The 15,341-nt window shown below is 40.9% G+C and overlaps 1 protein-coding gene across 3 annotated transcripts; it reads right to left on the bottom strand.

Annotated features, from left to right (window-relative positions):
* Positions 1–2,183: 2,183 nt before the first annotated feature.
* Positions 2,184–15,341, bottom strand: LOC110521905 (serine/threonine-protein phosphatase 4 catalytic subunit B). Of its 3 annotated transcripts, none has more exons than XM_036968817.2 (9): positions 15,047–15,341; positions 14,290–14,498; positions 14,142–14,193; positions 6,606–6,656; positions 6,300–6,401; positions 5,767–5,940; positions 4,079–4,205; positions 3,744–3,933; positions 2,184–3,554 (listed from the first exon to the last, which is right to left on the bottom strand). In XM_036968817.2, exons 2-9 carry the CDS (start codon positions 14,397–14,399, stop codon positions 3,425–3,427), a joined length of 936 nt encoding a protein of 311 aa, XP_036824712.1. In that variant the 5' UTR covers positions 14,400–14,498; positions 15,047–15,341; the 3' UTR covers positions 2,184–3,424. The 3 variants fall into 3 exon arrangements, with proteins under 3 accessions (XP_036824712.1, XP_036824714.1, XP_036824713.1); XM_036968819.2 differs by having other exon boundaries at positions 14,290–14,544; positions 15,047–15,178; XM_036968818.2 differs by having other exon boundaries at positions 14,290–14,589; positions 15,047–15,166.

The raw sequence follows: 15,341 nt of genomic DNA, 5'->3' as shown, positions 1-15,341 counted from the left end.
TTCGCTGGTCGTTGGTTTGCTAGAGCATTTGCTGTATATACAGTGCCTTGCGAAAGTATTCGGCCCCCTTGAACTTTGCGACCTTTTGCCACATTTCAGGCTTCAAACATAAAGATATAAAACTGTATTTTTTTGTGAAGAATCAACAACAAGTGGGACACAATCATGAAGTGGAACGACATTTATTGGATATTTCAAACTTTTTTAACAAATCAAAAACTGGGCGTGCAAAATTATTCAGCCCCCTTAAATCAATACTTTGTAGCGCCACCTTTTGCTGCGATTACAGCTGTAAGTCGCTTGGGGTATGTCTCTATCAGTTTTGCACATCGAGAGACTGACATTTTTTTCCCATTCCTCCTTGCAAAACAGCTCGAGCTCAGTGAGGTTGGATGGAGAGCATTTGTGAACAGCAGTTTTCAGTTCTTTCCACAGATTCTCGATTGGATTCAGGTCTGGACTTTGACTTGGCCATTCTAACACCTGGATATTTTTTTAACCATTCCATTGTAGATTTTGCTTTATGTTTTGGATCATTGTCTTGTTGGAAGACAAATCTCCGTCCCAGTCTCAGGTCTTTTGCAGACTCCATCAGGTTTTCTTCCAGAATGGTCCTGTATTTGGCTCCATCCATCTTCCCATCAATTTTAACCATCTTCCCTGTCCCTGCTGAAGAAAAGCAGGCCCAAACCATGATGCTGCCACCACCATGTTTGACAGTGGGGATGGTGTGTTCAGCTGTGTTGCTTTTACGCCAAACATAACGTTTTGCATTGTTGCCAAAAAGGTCAATTTTGGTTTCATCTGACCAGAGCACCTTCTTCCACATGTTTGGTGTGTCTCCCAGGTGGCTTGTGGCAAACTTTAAACGACACTTTTTATGGATATCTTTAAGAAATGGCTTTCTTCTTGCCACTCTTCCATAAAGGCCAGATTTGTGCAATATACGACTGATTGTTGTCCTATGGACAGAGTCTCCCACCTCAGCTGTAGATCTCTGCAGTTCATCCAGAGTGAGCATGGGCCTCTTGGCTGCATCTCTGATCAGTATTCTCCTTGTATGTGCTGAAAGTTTATAGAGGGACGGCCAGGTCTTGGTAGATTTGCAGTGGTCTGATACTCCTTCCATTTCAATATTATCGCTTGCACAGTGCTCCTTGGGATATTTAAAGCTTGGGAAATATTTTTGTATCCAAATCCGGCTTTAAACTTCTTCACAACAGTATCTCGGACCTGCCTGGTGTGTTCCTTGTTCTTCATGATGTTCTCTGCGCTTTTAACGGACCTCTGAGACTATCACAGTGCAGGTGCATTTATACGGAGACTTGATTACACACAGGTGGATTGTATTTATCATCATTAGTCATTTAGGTCAACATTGGATCATTCAGAGATCCTCACTGAACTTCTGGAGAGAGTTTGCTGCACTGAAAGTAAAGGGGCCGAATAATTTTGCACGCCCAATTTTTCAGTTTTTGATTTGTTAAAAAAGTTTGAAATATCCAATAAATGTCGTTCCACTTCATGATTTCGTCCCACTTGTTGATTCTTCACAAAAAAATACAGTTTTATCTTTATGTTTGAAGCCTGAAATGTGGCAAAAGGTCGCAAAGTTCAAGGGGGCCGAATACTTTCGCAAGGCACTGTACCTTGGAATTAAGAATATTTAGTAATAGGAATCCTTCCAGGTAATTTTGTCCAAAATTAGGTTGTAGGTTTGGATTTTTAATTTGGTTTGAAGGTTATGTAGTGGAGGGTAGAATCCTGTATATGTCCTTGCAGAAAAATCTAAATCTTTTTTTTGAAAAAACATGCTGAAAAATGCAGGAGCCCATCTGCTCATGATCTCACTCTCTCTCCAAAAGTATTGATTGCTCTGTGAATGTCCACATTTTATATATATATATATATATATATATATATAAAACAGTCACGCTGGACAAGTGTGCCTGCTAAATTACTAAGATGTTATCTAAAATCACCACACTTAATCATTTCATGCCTCTTGTAATATTGCAATTAGGACTTTGGTTGGGAACAACACTCAACAGTATATCATGTCTGGATATATAATTGAAGGTTAGTTCAAAAACATTGTATTTTTTTCCACTCCATGCTTCAACTGGCTAAATAAACAGAACTTGAAATGTCCAAACTATAGCCACTCCAGCAGATAAAGGAGATTGATACAAAAAGATTTTATTTTCACAATATCAAAAGTCAACAGTGAACCCTACAGAGATTTGTGGATCAATAGGCATCAACAAGGTACAGAAAGAAAAAAAATGTGTGTAGTGATCCCATTTAACCAGTTACTTTATTTTTGTTTGAGTGTAGGTGCTGTTTAGGCTGAGTAGCAATCGAGAACAATGTTTTTGAAAACTGAGTTATAGAAAACAAGCAAACAGGACACTGAAATAGCAAACTGAAGAAAAATAATTTTTGCAGTTCATCCTTTACACAACAGTTATACAAAAATCAAAGAAAAATGTGTAAGAAATTATGCATATGGAAAATTCAACCCAGAAATGGGTTAATTTCCTATATCTTCAGATTAAAATATTCTTTCATCTCCTTTCAAGTATCCTTCCATCTGTAGGACAATGTTCACATTTTCAAATGTAAAAATACTACAAGATTAGGGGGAAGGGCAAATACCAAACAACTCAATGGCGGCGAGAGGGGATAAGAGAAGTTAATAGGAGAGGAGGAAGAAAAAGAACTATGGCCATTGTAAAGAGTTGAAATGGGCACAGATTCATTCAGACCCAAAGCAGTCACAACTAGATACTTCATGATCTTCCAACCAAGGCCTGGACAGTATCAGCAGTATGGTAATAGCGCCACCTCATCCTCTGATAGGGTAGGTGGATAGAGGGCTAGGTGGAGTTTCTGCCATATTGCTCACACTGACACAGCTCTTTCATCTCTACAGTGGGGAATCAAGAAGTGTCTAGGGCAGGGGTAGGCAACCCTGGTCTTGGTGTGCAGAAGGCACTTCCTGTTTTTGATTAAACCAACCTGGAAGAATATTTTTTTTGAATTTAGGCAATCACTGAACTGATAAATAAGCTTAGTAGCTCAATGTGGTGCCTTGAGACAATTGTACAGTACCTGCAGCACTCCAGGAACAGGGTTGTATACCCCTGGTCTAGGGGTCAGTTTGAAACAGAACCAAAGAGGTTCAAGACACAAGAAACCATCCTAACATAAAGGGCGCGTTCCTCTGCCCAGGCATTGCTGACGCATGCCAGATCTTACAACCCCTGGATAGACATTTTAAGTATCAGCTAACCACATCAAGTTATAGCAATATAGCAGTCGACGACAGTCAATGATGTGGCACGCAACCATTGGTTGATGCATGCAACGTCTGAGCAGGGGAACACAGCCAAAGGCTCCATATTCCCTCCAGGGTGAGAGGTCACAGGAAGTAGTCTGCCACTGGCTTTTTGGAGGGAATGCCCCTGGTTTCCTGCGGGGCAGCTTCAAATATGATGAACTCCCTCTGCAGGTGCTCATCCAGCTCCAAGATGGCTGCCACATTACCACATCTGTGTTACAGGGGAGGGAGAGAGGGAGCAGAAGAGTTAGATGGTTGCTATGTCGACCTAAACATTGCTATAAGCTAACAATGCATACACAGCAGAGTTTGGCCATAAACTCAGCAGTCCAAATGCAGAATATATAGAAAAAAAATAAACGACAAGCAAGCAAGAAAAAGATGGAGACAGGACACAGACCTGTAGCAGTAGTTGGGTGCGGACCACACAGTTAGCACTGTCTCATTGAAGTGCCACTTGTAGCCCTCCATGACCAGCTGGTGGGCCCTGCAGATCATGTGGATGTCATTGGCCGCATTGAACTGGGCCACCACGTCACTGCCAAACAGGTAGCCCGCCCCCCTCGGGCTCACCCCCCACCCTGTGGTGTCTGTGAGAGAGAAAGTTAAATTGTCTCATTCCTTTTTGTTGGGGCATAAATGCTAAAATGTGTGAGACAGACTTGGTGTAATCTTCACCATCCTGCTTATAGCTACACGTTTTTGGGGTGGAAGGGTTATTTACCAGTATCTTACCTTCTGGGTCAGACCACAGCAGGTCACACATGGGGCCATCGTGAGGCACTTCCTGCTTCCTGTCGATAGTTCTGATCTGGTCCAGAGTTTGAATAGAGGGAGAAAGGCCACCATGCACACAGAATATCTACACAATGAGAGAAAGAGAGAGAGAAAAAATCTACATTGGACAAAAATATTAACACGTTTCATGAGCTAAAATATAAGAGCCCTGATATTTTTCATACGCACAAAAAGCTTATTTCTCTCAAATGTAGTACACACATTGTTTACATCCTTTTAGTGAGCATTTCTCCTTTGCCAAGATAATGCATCCACCTGACAGGTGTGGCATATCAAGAAGCTGATTAAACATCATGACCATTACACAGATGCACCTTGTGCTGGGGACAATAAAAGGCCACTATAATGTGCAGTTTTGTTACACACCACAATCCCACAGAAGTCTCAAGTTATGTGAGCGTGCAATTGACATGCTGACTGCAGGAACATCCACCAGAGCTGTTGCCAGAGGAATGAATGTTCATTTCTCTACCATAAGCCGCCTCCAACATCTAGAGAATTTGGCAGTAGGTCCAACCGGCCTCACAACCGCAGACCACGTGTAAGGCGTTGTGTGGTGCGCAGTTTGCTGATGTCAACGTTTTGAGTGCCCCATGGTGGCGGTAAGGTTATGGTATGGGCAGGCATAAGCTATGGATAACAAACACAATAGCATTTTTTATCGATGGCAATTTGAACGCACAGATATGCCGTGATGAGACCCTGAGGCCCATTGTCGTGCCATTCATCCGCAGCCATCACCTCATGTTTCAGCATGATAATCCACAGCTCCATGTCGCAAGGATCTGTACACAATTCCTGGAAGCTGAAAATATCCTAGTTCTTCCATGACCTGCATACACAGACATGTCACCCATTAAGCATGTTTGGGATGCTCTGGATTGACGTGTACAACAGCGTGTTCTAGTTCCTGCCAATATCCAGCAACTCTGCAAAGCCATTTAAGAGTGGGACAACATTTCACAGGCCACAATCAACAGCCTGATCAACTCTATGCGAATTAGATGTTTCTCGTTGAATGAGGCAAATGGCGGTTACAGCAGACACTGACTGGTTCTGATCCACAGCCCCAAATATTTTTAAAGGTATCAGTGACCAACAGATCTGTATTCCCAGTCATGTGAAATCCATAGATTAAGGCCTAATGAATTTATTTCAATTGACTGATTTTCTTATATGAACTGGAACTCAGTAAAACCTTTCAAATCGTTGCATGTTGTGTTTATATTTTTGTTCAGTATAGTTAAGGCCTTACACAATCCAACTCAAGAAACAGGTTTCTTTAAAAACATTCTTCTCAATAAAGCAACAAAACATGTTTGAACCGATGGGTGCGATTGCGATCCAGAGTTACTTGCATTAATTACCAGAGGAACACCTGAGAAAGATATAAAGAGGGGAGATTGTCACGAGTCATGCTGTTTCAGTGAGACCTAGCTATTTCGCGAGACTAGCCATCTAACCATAACAATCTAGCCTGGTCCCAGATCTATTTGTGCTGTATTATCAACTCCTATGTTCATTGTCACGTCCCTCCTTGGTATGACCATAGGAGTTGGTAAGACGGCACAAATAACAATCAGAGAGAAGCAGAGAAATGTGACTGAAGGGGCCGGGGAGCGCACCTTGCCGTCGATGATGGCAGAGAGGGACAGGTAATCAAAGATCTCGGTGCAGTATCTCCACACGGTGACCGAGCCGTACTTGCGGAGGCACTCGTCATAGAAGCCGTAGACCTGTGTGATCTGCCGTGACTCGTGGTTCCCTCGGATCAGAGTGATCCTGTCTGGATACCGCACCTGTGGGGGGGGGGGGGGGGGGGGGGAAAGGGGTAAGTTACTTGTTAGAATGGGTCCTTCAATGGGACCCTACTGGCCAAAAAGCAAATGAGGGGTAGTAGGTCTGACTTTGTCCCATAGAGAGGTTAGTAGTGGGGCTAGACACAAAGCGCACACTTCGCACAGTACAATGAGAAAGTATAAAAAATGTCCAATCATTGCATTTCATGAATTTACATAAGTTTAAATTTAACTAACTCCAACCCTGCATAGCATTAGAAACACTACAACAGAGGGAGTGAAAGAGGGTCTGAAGAATGAAAACATCTAGAGAATCTACAGAATAATTGAATAGCTCCGATTTGGCTTCTCTCGAGTACCTTGAGTGCTAGGAGCAGCAGGAACGTCTCCACGCTGTAGAAGCCTCGGTCCACAAAGTCACCCATGAAGAGATAGTTTGTCTCCGGAACATCGCCCCCTACCTTGCACACACGCAATTGAAGTGTTAAATAATGACACGTCAAATATGGCACAGCAGAATATGATATGCATGTAAAATGACATGGAGTTTATGGCATAATGAAGCAAAATGGTGCATATGTTGAGTTTGGAACTGTGCGGACAAAGAGGCACTGAGAAATCATACAGATGAAATGCAGGAAATACAGACAGGAGACTGAACTTACTCTAAACAACTCCTTTAGGTCATAAAACTGTCCATGAATATCCCCACACACCTGTGATAGAAAATAAGAATTGTAGGGAATTAAAGGGCAACAATTCAGGAAGTAAGCTGAGCAAACATGTATTCAACCCACTAATACTAAACATGTGCTTCTAAAATAGAAAATCAATATTTTTTGTATTTTGACCTTGAACAACGTTTATTAGGAGGTATGGGTAGCGGCATCTTGAATTGCCATTGTAACAACTGACGCCAATGTGTCTTTGGTAGGAGTGAGCAAATTGTGAGTTTTGGCATTGAGACAAAGTAAATGCGGCCACTGGGAGGTGCCGTGCCTCTACTGGACCTAAAAGGTTTCTCAACTTTGACAGCTCTGTCATTGAGATCAGGACAACAATATTAAGGTATGAAACTGTATACAATTCGCTTTAATGTTGATAATTATATGTACATTTTAGAGTATTTTTTCCAATTGATGAGTCAGTGAAATGAAATGTTGACAAGCCGAGTAGACAATCAGCCAAAATGAGGCAACGTATCTAACTAGCCTGCCTACTTGATTTAGCTCGTCTCGTCTTTTTTATGTAAATGGTTTCATTGATAACTACAAGCTAAAATACTCCTATCGACAATTTGAAGAGCATGTCATTTTAGGTATGAGCGAGACCTAGCTAACACAAACTGGAAAATGATTAAGTTAGATATGAAGAAGTGTTGCATGGTATACCAGTACCACAGTAATGTCACGCTACCAAAACATCATGATACTTATGATACCAACAATAGTACCGTTTCATATGATACTATGACATTTTTCAGCCCTACTGATCTGAAGTACCCGCTGGCACCTGTTATAATTTTAAAAATAAATTCTGTAAAAAAAATGTAAGCAACAGCAACTAGTCTCTTGTTAGCACCGGTCCAATAATGTCCCCTTCACTTTCATGCGCATTTCACATTTCCGCCAGCCGCATCCCATTCCTGCTATCAATCACCAGCTTCTCTCCATCCGCTCTTCCTGCGCATCTATTCCTCAGTTTTTTAAATATAATTTAGCCGTGATGGCGAGGGGGGATGCAGACACTGATCAGACTTCTGTTACATTTGTACATTTGATACATTGGAGCAGCGTGCAGAACGAGCAAAATTGATAGGTCTACATTCTATATAATTTCATCCCTGGTATATCCAAGAGCACAGGCCAGTCTGATAGGCTTTGCAAGTTCGCTGTCACACAGCAGTGCCAGAAGAAAAACAGCTCTGCGACAGTCATGCTTGCAGATTTACAGCAAAGAAAATGACTTGCCTCCAGCTCAAAGGGTTAAAAAAACATGACTCACATTACTGGAGCAACCTTATATTCTTCCTGCACAATTTCGCACGCATTTGATATAATTTCACAAAACATGTCGCTGGCTGGGCTGTTTTAAACTAATCCCGGGCCATTGTTCAGTCAAGTTACCTAGGTAGCTAACAACCTGGTAACTTGACAGGTCTAGGCATATTTGATTGGCATAGGAAGAAAGGAAAAGGGTCTACTACTCATGAGATCATGCTCATGATCATACTCATGCTTCAAAAGGTAGGATTCATATAGGCTTAATGTAAGACTAAACTAACAAAAATCTCTCTTTCTGGTGCTCCTTACATTCTGTTTGGTGCCTAACGTTTTTAAAGTTGGGAGCAGTGAGTGTGTGTTTATGGGGGAGACAGAGTGTGTGAGGGAGACAGTATGTGTGAGTCTTAACTGAAGAGTAAAAGTTTAATTAAGTGTTTTCCCCTTCCTGCCACAATGACATGCAGACCATTATGCATGAATATTCCATCATCCCATTCCTCCAGCCAAATCACAGGCAGGCCTTCGCAAATATGAGCAAATTAGTCATTCTATGCAGTATTCGATTATACAGTGAACAGTGTGAAGTTATATTAAATATGTTGTATTGCGTAGAAGTGTGAATATCAGTGACAGATTTTTTTGTATAGCGCATAGCGTTTAGAAAACGGGAAAAGGTGGGAGGAATGGGGTGAACAGGATGCTAATTCACTGACACCCCCCCCCCCGGCAGGGATGTGTTTTTTTGCTTGACGTATCATTTCAAAGGGCTGTTTCTCAGCTTCCAAAATATGTATCATGTTTTCATAAATGGTTTGACACCAGCAAAGTATGGCTCATTAATATATGCAGGGGTCATGATTAGGAGTGTGGCGGTCGCGAAATTTCGTCAGCCGGTGATTGCCAAGCAAATAACCGTCGGTCTCAAGGTAATTGACTGTTAATTAACAAACACAATTAGCATCTCCTGGTTCCCACACATAGCCTACAAGTCATTTTAAAAAGTCTAATAAATCCATGCAATATAGCCTACACCTTCACAATAAATCCATGATTTATTTTATACAGGTCTAAAGAAGCATGATATGAAGAAAATTGTCAATTTCAGAAGAATAGCATATTCTAAGTTGTCCTTATGTTAGGTCCTGATGTGGCTATGTCAAATGGATGTGGGCAACAATAGTTAATTTGCTTATAATTACGTGGCATTAATTTATATTATTTTATAGTATGAAGAATACAATTGAACAAAGCTGAATAAAATACAGTGCCTTGCGAAAGTATTCGGCACCCTTGAACTTTGCGACCTTTTGCCACATTTCAGGCTTCAAACAAAGATATAAAACTGTATTTTTTTGTGAAGAATCAACAACAAGTGGGACACAATCATGAAGTGGGACGACATTTATTGGATATTTCAAACTTTTTTTAAAAATCAAAAAATGAAAAATTGGGCGTGCAAAATTATTCAGCCCCTTTACTTTCAGTGCAGCAAACTCTCTCCAGAAGTTCAGTGAGGATCTCTGAATGATCCAATGTTGACCTAAATGACTAATGATGACAAATACAATCCACCTGTGTGTAATCAAGTCTCCGTATAAATGCACCTGCACTGTGATAGTCTCAGAGGTCCGTTAAAAGCGCAGAGAGCATCATGAAGAACAAGGAACACACCAGGCAGGTCCGAGATACTGTTGTGAAGAAGTTTAAAGCCGGATTTGGATACAAAAATATTTCCCAAGCTTTAAAACATCCCAAGGAGCACTGTGCAAGCGATAATATTGAAATGGAAGGAGTATCAGACCACTGCAAATCTACCAAGACCTGGCCGTCCCTCTAAACTTTCAGCTCATACAAGGAGAAGACTGATCAGAGATGCAGCCAAGAGGCCCATGATCACTCTGGATGAACTGCAGAGATCTACAGCTGAGGTGGGAGACTCTGTCCATAGGACAACAATCAGTCGTATATTGCACAAATCTGACCTTTATGGAAGTGGCAAGAAGAAAGCCATTTCTTAAAGATATCCATAAAAAGTGTTGTTTAAAGTTTGCCACAAGCCACCTGGGAGACACACCAAACATGTGGAAGAAGGTGCTCTGGTCAGATGAAACCAAAATTGAACTTTTTGGCAACAATGCAAAACGTTATGTTTGGTGTAAAAGCAACACACCATCCCCACTGTCAAACATGGTGGTGGCAGCATCATGGTTTGGGCCTGCTTTTCTTCAGCAGGGACAGGGAAGATGGTTAAAATTGATGGGAAGATGGATGGAGCCAAATACAGGACCATTCTGGAAGAAAACCTGATGGAGTCTGCAAAAGACCTGAGACTGAGACGGAGATTTGTCTTCCAACAAGACAATGATCCAAAACATAAAGCAAAATCTACAATGGAATGGTTCAAAAATAAACATATCCAGGTGTTAGAATGGCCAAGTCAAAGTCCAGACCTGAATCCAATCGAGAATCTGTGGAAAGAACTGATCTGTTCACAAATTCTCTCCATCCAACCTCACTGAGCTCGAGCTGTTTTGCAAGGAGGAATGGGAAAAAATGTCAGTCTCTCGATGTGCAAAACTGATAGAGACATACCCCAAGCGACTTACAGCTGTAATCGCAGCAAAAGGTGGCGCTACAAAGTATTAACTTAAGGGGGCTGAGTAATTTTGCACGCCCAATTTTTCAGTTTTTGATTTGTTAAAAAAGTTTGAAATATCCAATAAATGTCGTTCCACTTCATGATTGTGTCCCGCTTGTTGTTGATTCTTCACAAAAAAAACAGTTTTATATCTTTATGTTTGAAGCCTGAAATGTGGCAAAAGGTCGCAAAGTTCAAGGGGGCCGAATATTTTCGCAAGGCACTGTAAATATTTTCTCCAAACGATTTGAGGGAGTGTGCACATGCGGCTATTCTGTGTTGAGCGGCTAACAAAGAAATAGTTACTCCTATATCCTTAATTTAGAGTTATTAATGTAACTTTAGTTGTTCTACAAACTTTGGGCTATATGTTTTGATGTTTAATACATTGTAAGGCTGCATGATGAGACACTAATGATGATTTGGAAAAAAAGTCGCTTGAAAAGGCATGAGGTCTACTTTGTTTTTTGAGCAGGCTGTACACACTCCAATAGTCTCTCACTCACAATTTGACAAGCACTAGAAAATAAATCCATGGGTTTTGCGGCCCGGAGTGCTGCATTTTGCCATTCTCCCTGAGGGTGCAGCGCAATCCGTCTCTCATTCACATGGCTCTCCTTCACGTGATCGGGTCTTTCTCACCTGCTACAAGTAAAGACGGACAAATCGGTGACGCAACTATGTGCGTCCTTATCCCATTCCGACATGCATATTGAAGATATTGGATGAACTGCGCACATTTACTCTGTCAGCCAACAAGATGAGTAGGCCTAACAAACAGCAAAGGCCTGTCAATCTACTATCCCCCATAGTACAAAAGTCAACCTATTCCCAAATTAATACAACCAACTAGCATAAAAAATGTATGTAATGTGACGCAACAGATCATAACGTTTAGCTTACACTATTTCTTCACATTATAAGCTAAGAAATTAGCACATAAGCGCAATTGTTCCATTAGCGGAAAACACCATTATGAAAAGTGACCGCAAAGGCAATTATGCATGTAATGGTGAAATCTTGAAACTCACTCGCAGCTTATATATGCCAGTTAGGCTCTACACCCCTTGTAAAGCAGTTGCAAAAAAAAGTATTTGTTTCTTATGCTGGGCATCATTCACAAGTGATGGGCTAATATTATCACCCATCAAACTATTCTTGATTTAATATTGTCTTTACATATACTAAATAATATGTGTGACAATTTCTTTGATTTAAAATGGACCATTATCATGCACCTGTCTCGAAACAGGGGCACTGGGAAAAAATACATGTCATCTATGCACTTAAATGGAGGACGTTTTTCCCGGTGGTTTATTTCATGCCAGGTAGGCTGTACTCCTGTTGTAAATATAAGCAATGTGCTTAACCCTCCTGTTATGTTGCAGGTCAATTTGACCCATTTCCACTTTTGAGTTGTCTAAAATACTAGTTAACCTCCCGTTTTCTCCATGGAATTAAAGGACTTTTCCTCATTTATGGTCATGAACCTAACTTCAAAATTTGGACACACTGATGTGTTGTGGAATGTCTGTGTAGATTTTGTATACAAACATGATGTTGTGGGTCCTTTTGACACAGAGGCTTTCATGTGTATAGATATTGGCACAGGTCGAAAATAAACAAGTGTCTTTGTATTTTGTTTTGACTGGTTCTGGTTGCACTTTTATAACTATGTTTGGGTGAAAAGGAGTTTCCCAATGTTATCCTTCTCAGTGTGAGAGCAGCAGATCTCTGACACAGACACTCAAAACTTATCTCCAAAAAATTTTCAGTCAATGAAGCCTTATCACAAATTCTGGACTGTGACAGTGAAATACAATAAGAGGTTTCAGAGACAGAGGACATTTCAGAGATAGAGGACAATGCTGTTGATGATCCAGATTGTGAATTTTTCTTTGGTGAAGAGGAGGAGTCTGCTATACCATCCCCTCCATCAGATGAGAGAGAGAGCACGCAACAACCATCATCCAGAGAAGAGAGGACATGGGAGGTCTAAAAAATGGTAATATAGAATGGTCACTGTCCCCACAACGAAGTCAAGGTAGGACTGTCAGCTTCCAATGTAATCAAAATTGTTTCAGGGCCCCCCTCACAAAGACAGTAAAACCAGCAGTGTAGAATGCAATAAATACATCTGCAGGAAGCACACGTACATTGTGTTCAACATTTAGAGAGAAAGACTGAAGGGATCATTTTGACCAATAGGGTCAAATCACACCTAATTGTTACTGGAAAATACAACAAAAAATGTACACTTGGGGAAACAGAAAATGCTTGCTGTGAGAAAGAAAATATGTCAAACAAATAGTTCTTAAATATAAAGTTTTTAAATCAACTGTTCTTGTATTTCTTCTTTCTGAAAGGTCTGACAAGACCAAATAAAGTTTGGGCTGTTTTAACTTGATTCTTTGACTGTCTTGAGCGTGTTTAAACTGTCCGGGTCTGACCCATACCACAATGAACGCAATTTATTTTCAACAAAGCACAAGGGTTAAAATTAGGAAAATTGAATAATAAATATAGTTGGCCTAGCCTATAGAAAGCTGATGGATCCTCTTTTTATTAGTGGTCATCAACATGATTTCTCCTGCAATTGCATAGCCTATATAAATGTTGCGCAACATGAGCTCATTGGCTCTCATTAAGTGTTAGATTAGATTCTCAAATACATTTGCATTGTCAGAGCGATTAGAGGGACAAGAGTGCTGAGTACCAGGCAGTTAGCAAGTTTAGTGGGCTACTAAATGACCCGCAGCATCAGAGCTTGAAGCCTAATTACCGTGACTAAGCGGTCATGTGGAATTTGACTGCCGGTGTGCCGGTAATGCGTTCCCCGCAAAGCCCTAGCCATGATCTCAGTAAATTCTGGAGTTTCAAAAGTCTCCTACTGATGATGCAACAATGCCAATATGGCGATTTACAATTAAGGCTGATTTACAGTCGGTCTATCTACATGTCTGTAGACAATCGTCTTAGGGACATCATGAACATTCTATTGTCATCCGACATCGAACTTTGTACTTATTGTACTTACAGAAAAGTAAACCCGCAACAATTATTTACAAGGTAATGGCGAGCTTACATAAAATAGCTTACTGCCACAGTGTGACGAAATAAAAGTAGGTCATTCTATCTGAGAATTTTAGAACTGCATCCTCTTGTCACAGGAGGATTTGGTCTGGTTGCTGTGACAGTACAGTAACCACGATAACGGACGTTGTGACAGTCGCAGAGAAGTAAACTTTTTAATGTCTGCACGACAAGGAAACTGACAGTCGCAGTGACGGACTAACAGACATTCCACCGAAGTATAAATTAAATGTTTTGACCAGCGACACTTGTCGCATAATTGCCTACAAACATGTTGTTAGACCAAGTATAAAATGGCCTTTACAGTTAGCTGGTGTTCTAAAGCCTAGCGTTTCCATTCCCCAAATGTATTCAATCATCCAACATTACACATGTAACAAGAGGGATCAGGTTGTGAAATGCAAATAATGGCAGTCTAGGCAGATCTACGAAGTAATCAAGATGTCTTCTATTCTGAAAATACTCACTGTAACTGGAGAGTCCACCCTCTGTACGTTACTCTCCTCTACCAGAATCTCCCTGTAACACAAACACAAGCAGACGACAGGCTTAGTGATGAAGATTGATTTTATCAGAAATGTTAAAGTAATATGGCCTGTGTGTGTGTTTAATTACCTGGCCTTGGCACACAGTGCTTTGACTTCATTTTCCTTGATGAGTTCACAGCGCCTAAGTTGTTCGATCTGTCTGTCCAGATCACTGATGTCCCCCATTGTCACACACATATGGAGCGAGAGGCTCACACACAATCCTCACTCTGGGGTCTGGAGTTGTCTCCTACAGAGCCTCGCAAACACAGGGTGTGTATACTTCACACAGTCACCCTGGTCCGAGAACACACAAACACACTCTCTAGCTGTTCAGGCAGTTCTAGTCACAAAAAGAGAGCGGCAGATTGGTGCAATAGAGAGGGATCTATGAAAGATTAATATATGACATGTTTTAGAGCATGGCTACATTAACACATTGTTATATGTCCGTTCTGTTCAGTCTGAGGGCTTCAAAGAGTGGAAAGCCCAATAAACTAACTAGCTTATAGCTCGCTAACGTTACGAGCGAAGTTAGCGAGTTAGTTAGCATGAAGTGAGTTCAACATTAACATAACGTTAGTTAATTGGTAACGTTAGCTCAGTCGGTTAGTTGGCTGGTCTTTTCATGGAGGTTGGTAATTATGGGTATATTTGCGTTAATATTTAATACCCAGATAGTTATTTTCTAGTTAGCATAAGCTAACTAGTTAGCTAACAATCTCGGCCCGTTCATCAAGTAGTACGAAATGCTAACGTTGCTTGTCTAGCTAATTTAGCATGCTAGCTATCTGTTACCTATGTTTTTTAGGCGAAAATGGCGTAATCCAAGCTAACACAAATACCTTTGAATATTGGAGAAGAAGAACTCGAAATACAGACATACAGCTGTTTTATTCCACGGTTATTTTCTTTTTTCACCGGTTCACATAACCACCGCCGGAAGAACTCTGTCTGCAACTTCCGCTGTCGGGGACGCGCAAATTGTAGTCATGAATCGGGAGGGGAATTTTCAGTTTTTAAGTAAATATCGTAGTTTGACATGGCTAATGCTGTCTTCTTATGCTCAAACGTTATAACAAAATCAATGGGGGCCTGACTGTCTACATATCTTTTCTACAACAGCGCTATTGCGCAAAA

The sequence above is a fragment of the Oncorhynchus mykiss genome, chromosome 4 (genome assembly GCF_057628025.1).
Source record: "Oncorhynchus mykiss isolate SJ-2025 chromosome 4, ASM5762802v1, whole genome shotgun sequence".
In the NCBI taxonomy this organism is placed as follows: Eukaryota; Metazoa; Chordata; class Actinopteri; order Salmoniformes; family Salmonidae; genus Oncorhynchus; species Oncorhynchus mykiss.
The sequence above is the reverse complement of the archived record's forward strand: the minus strand, read 5'-3'. Positions and strand labels throughout refer to the sequence as shown.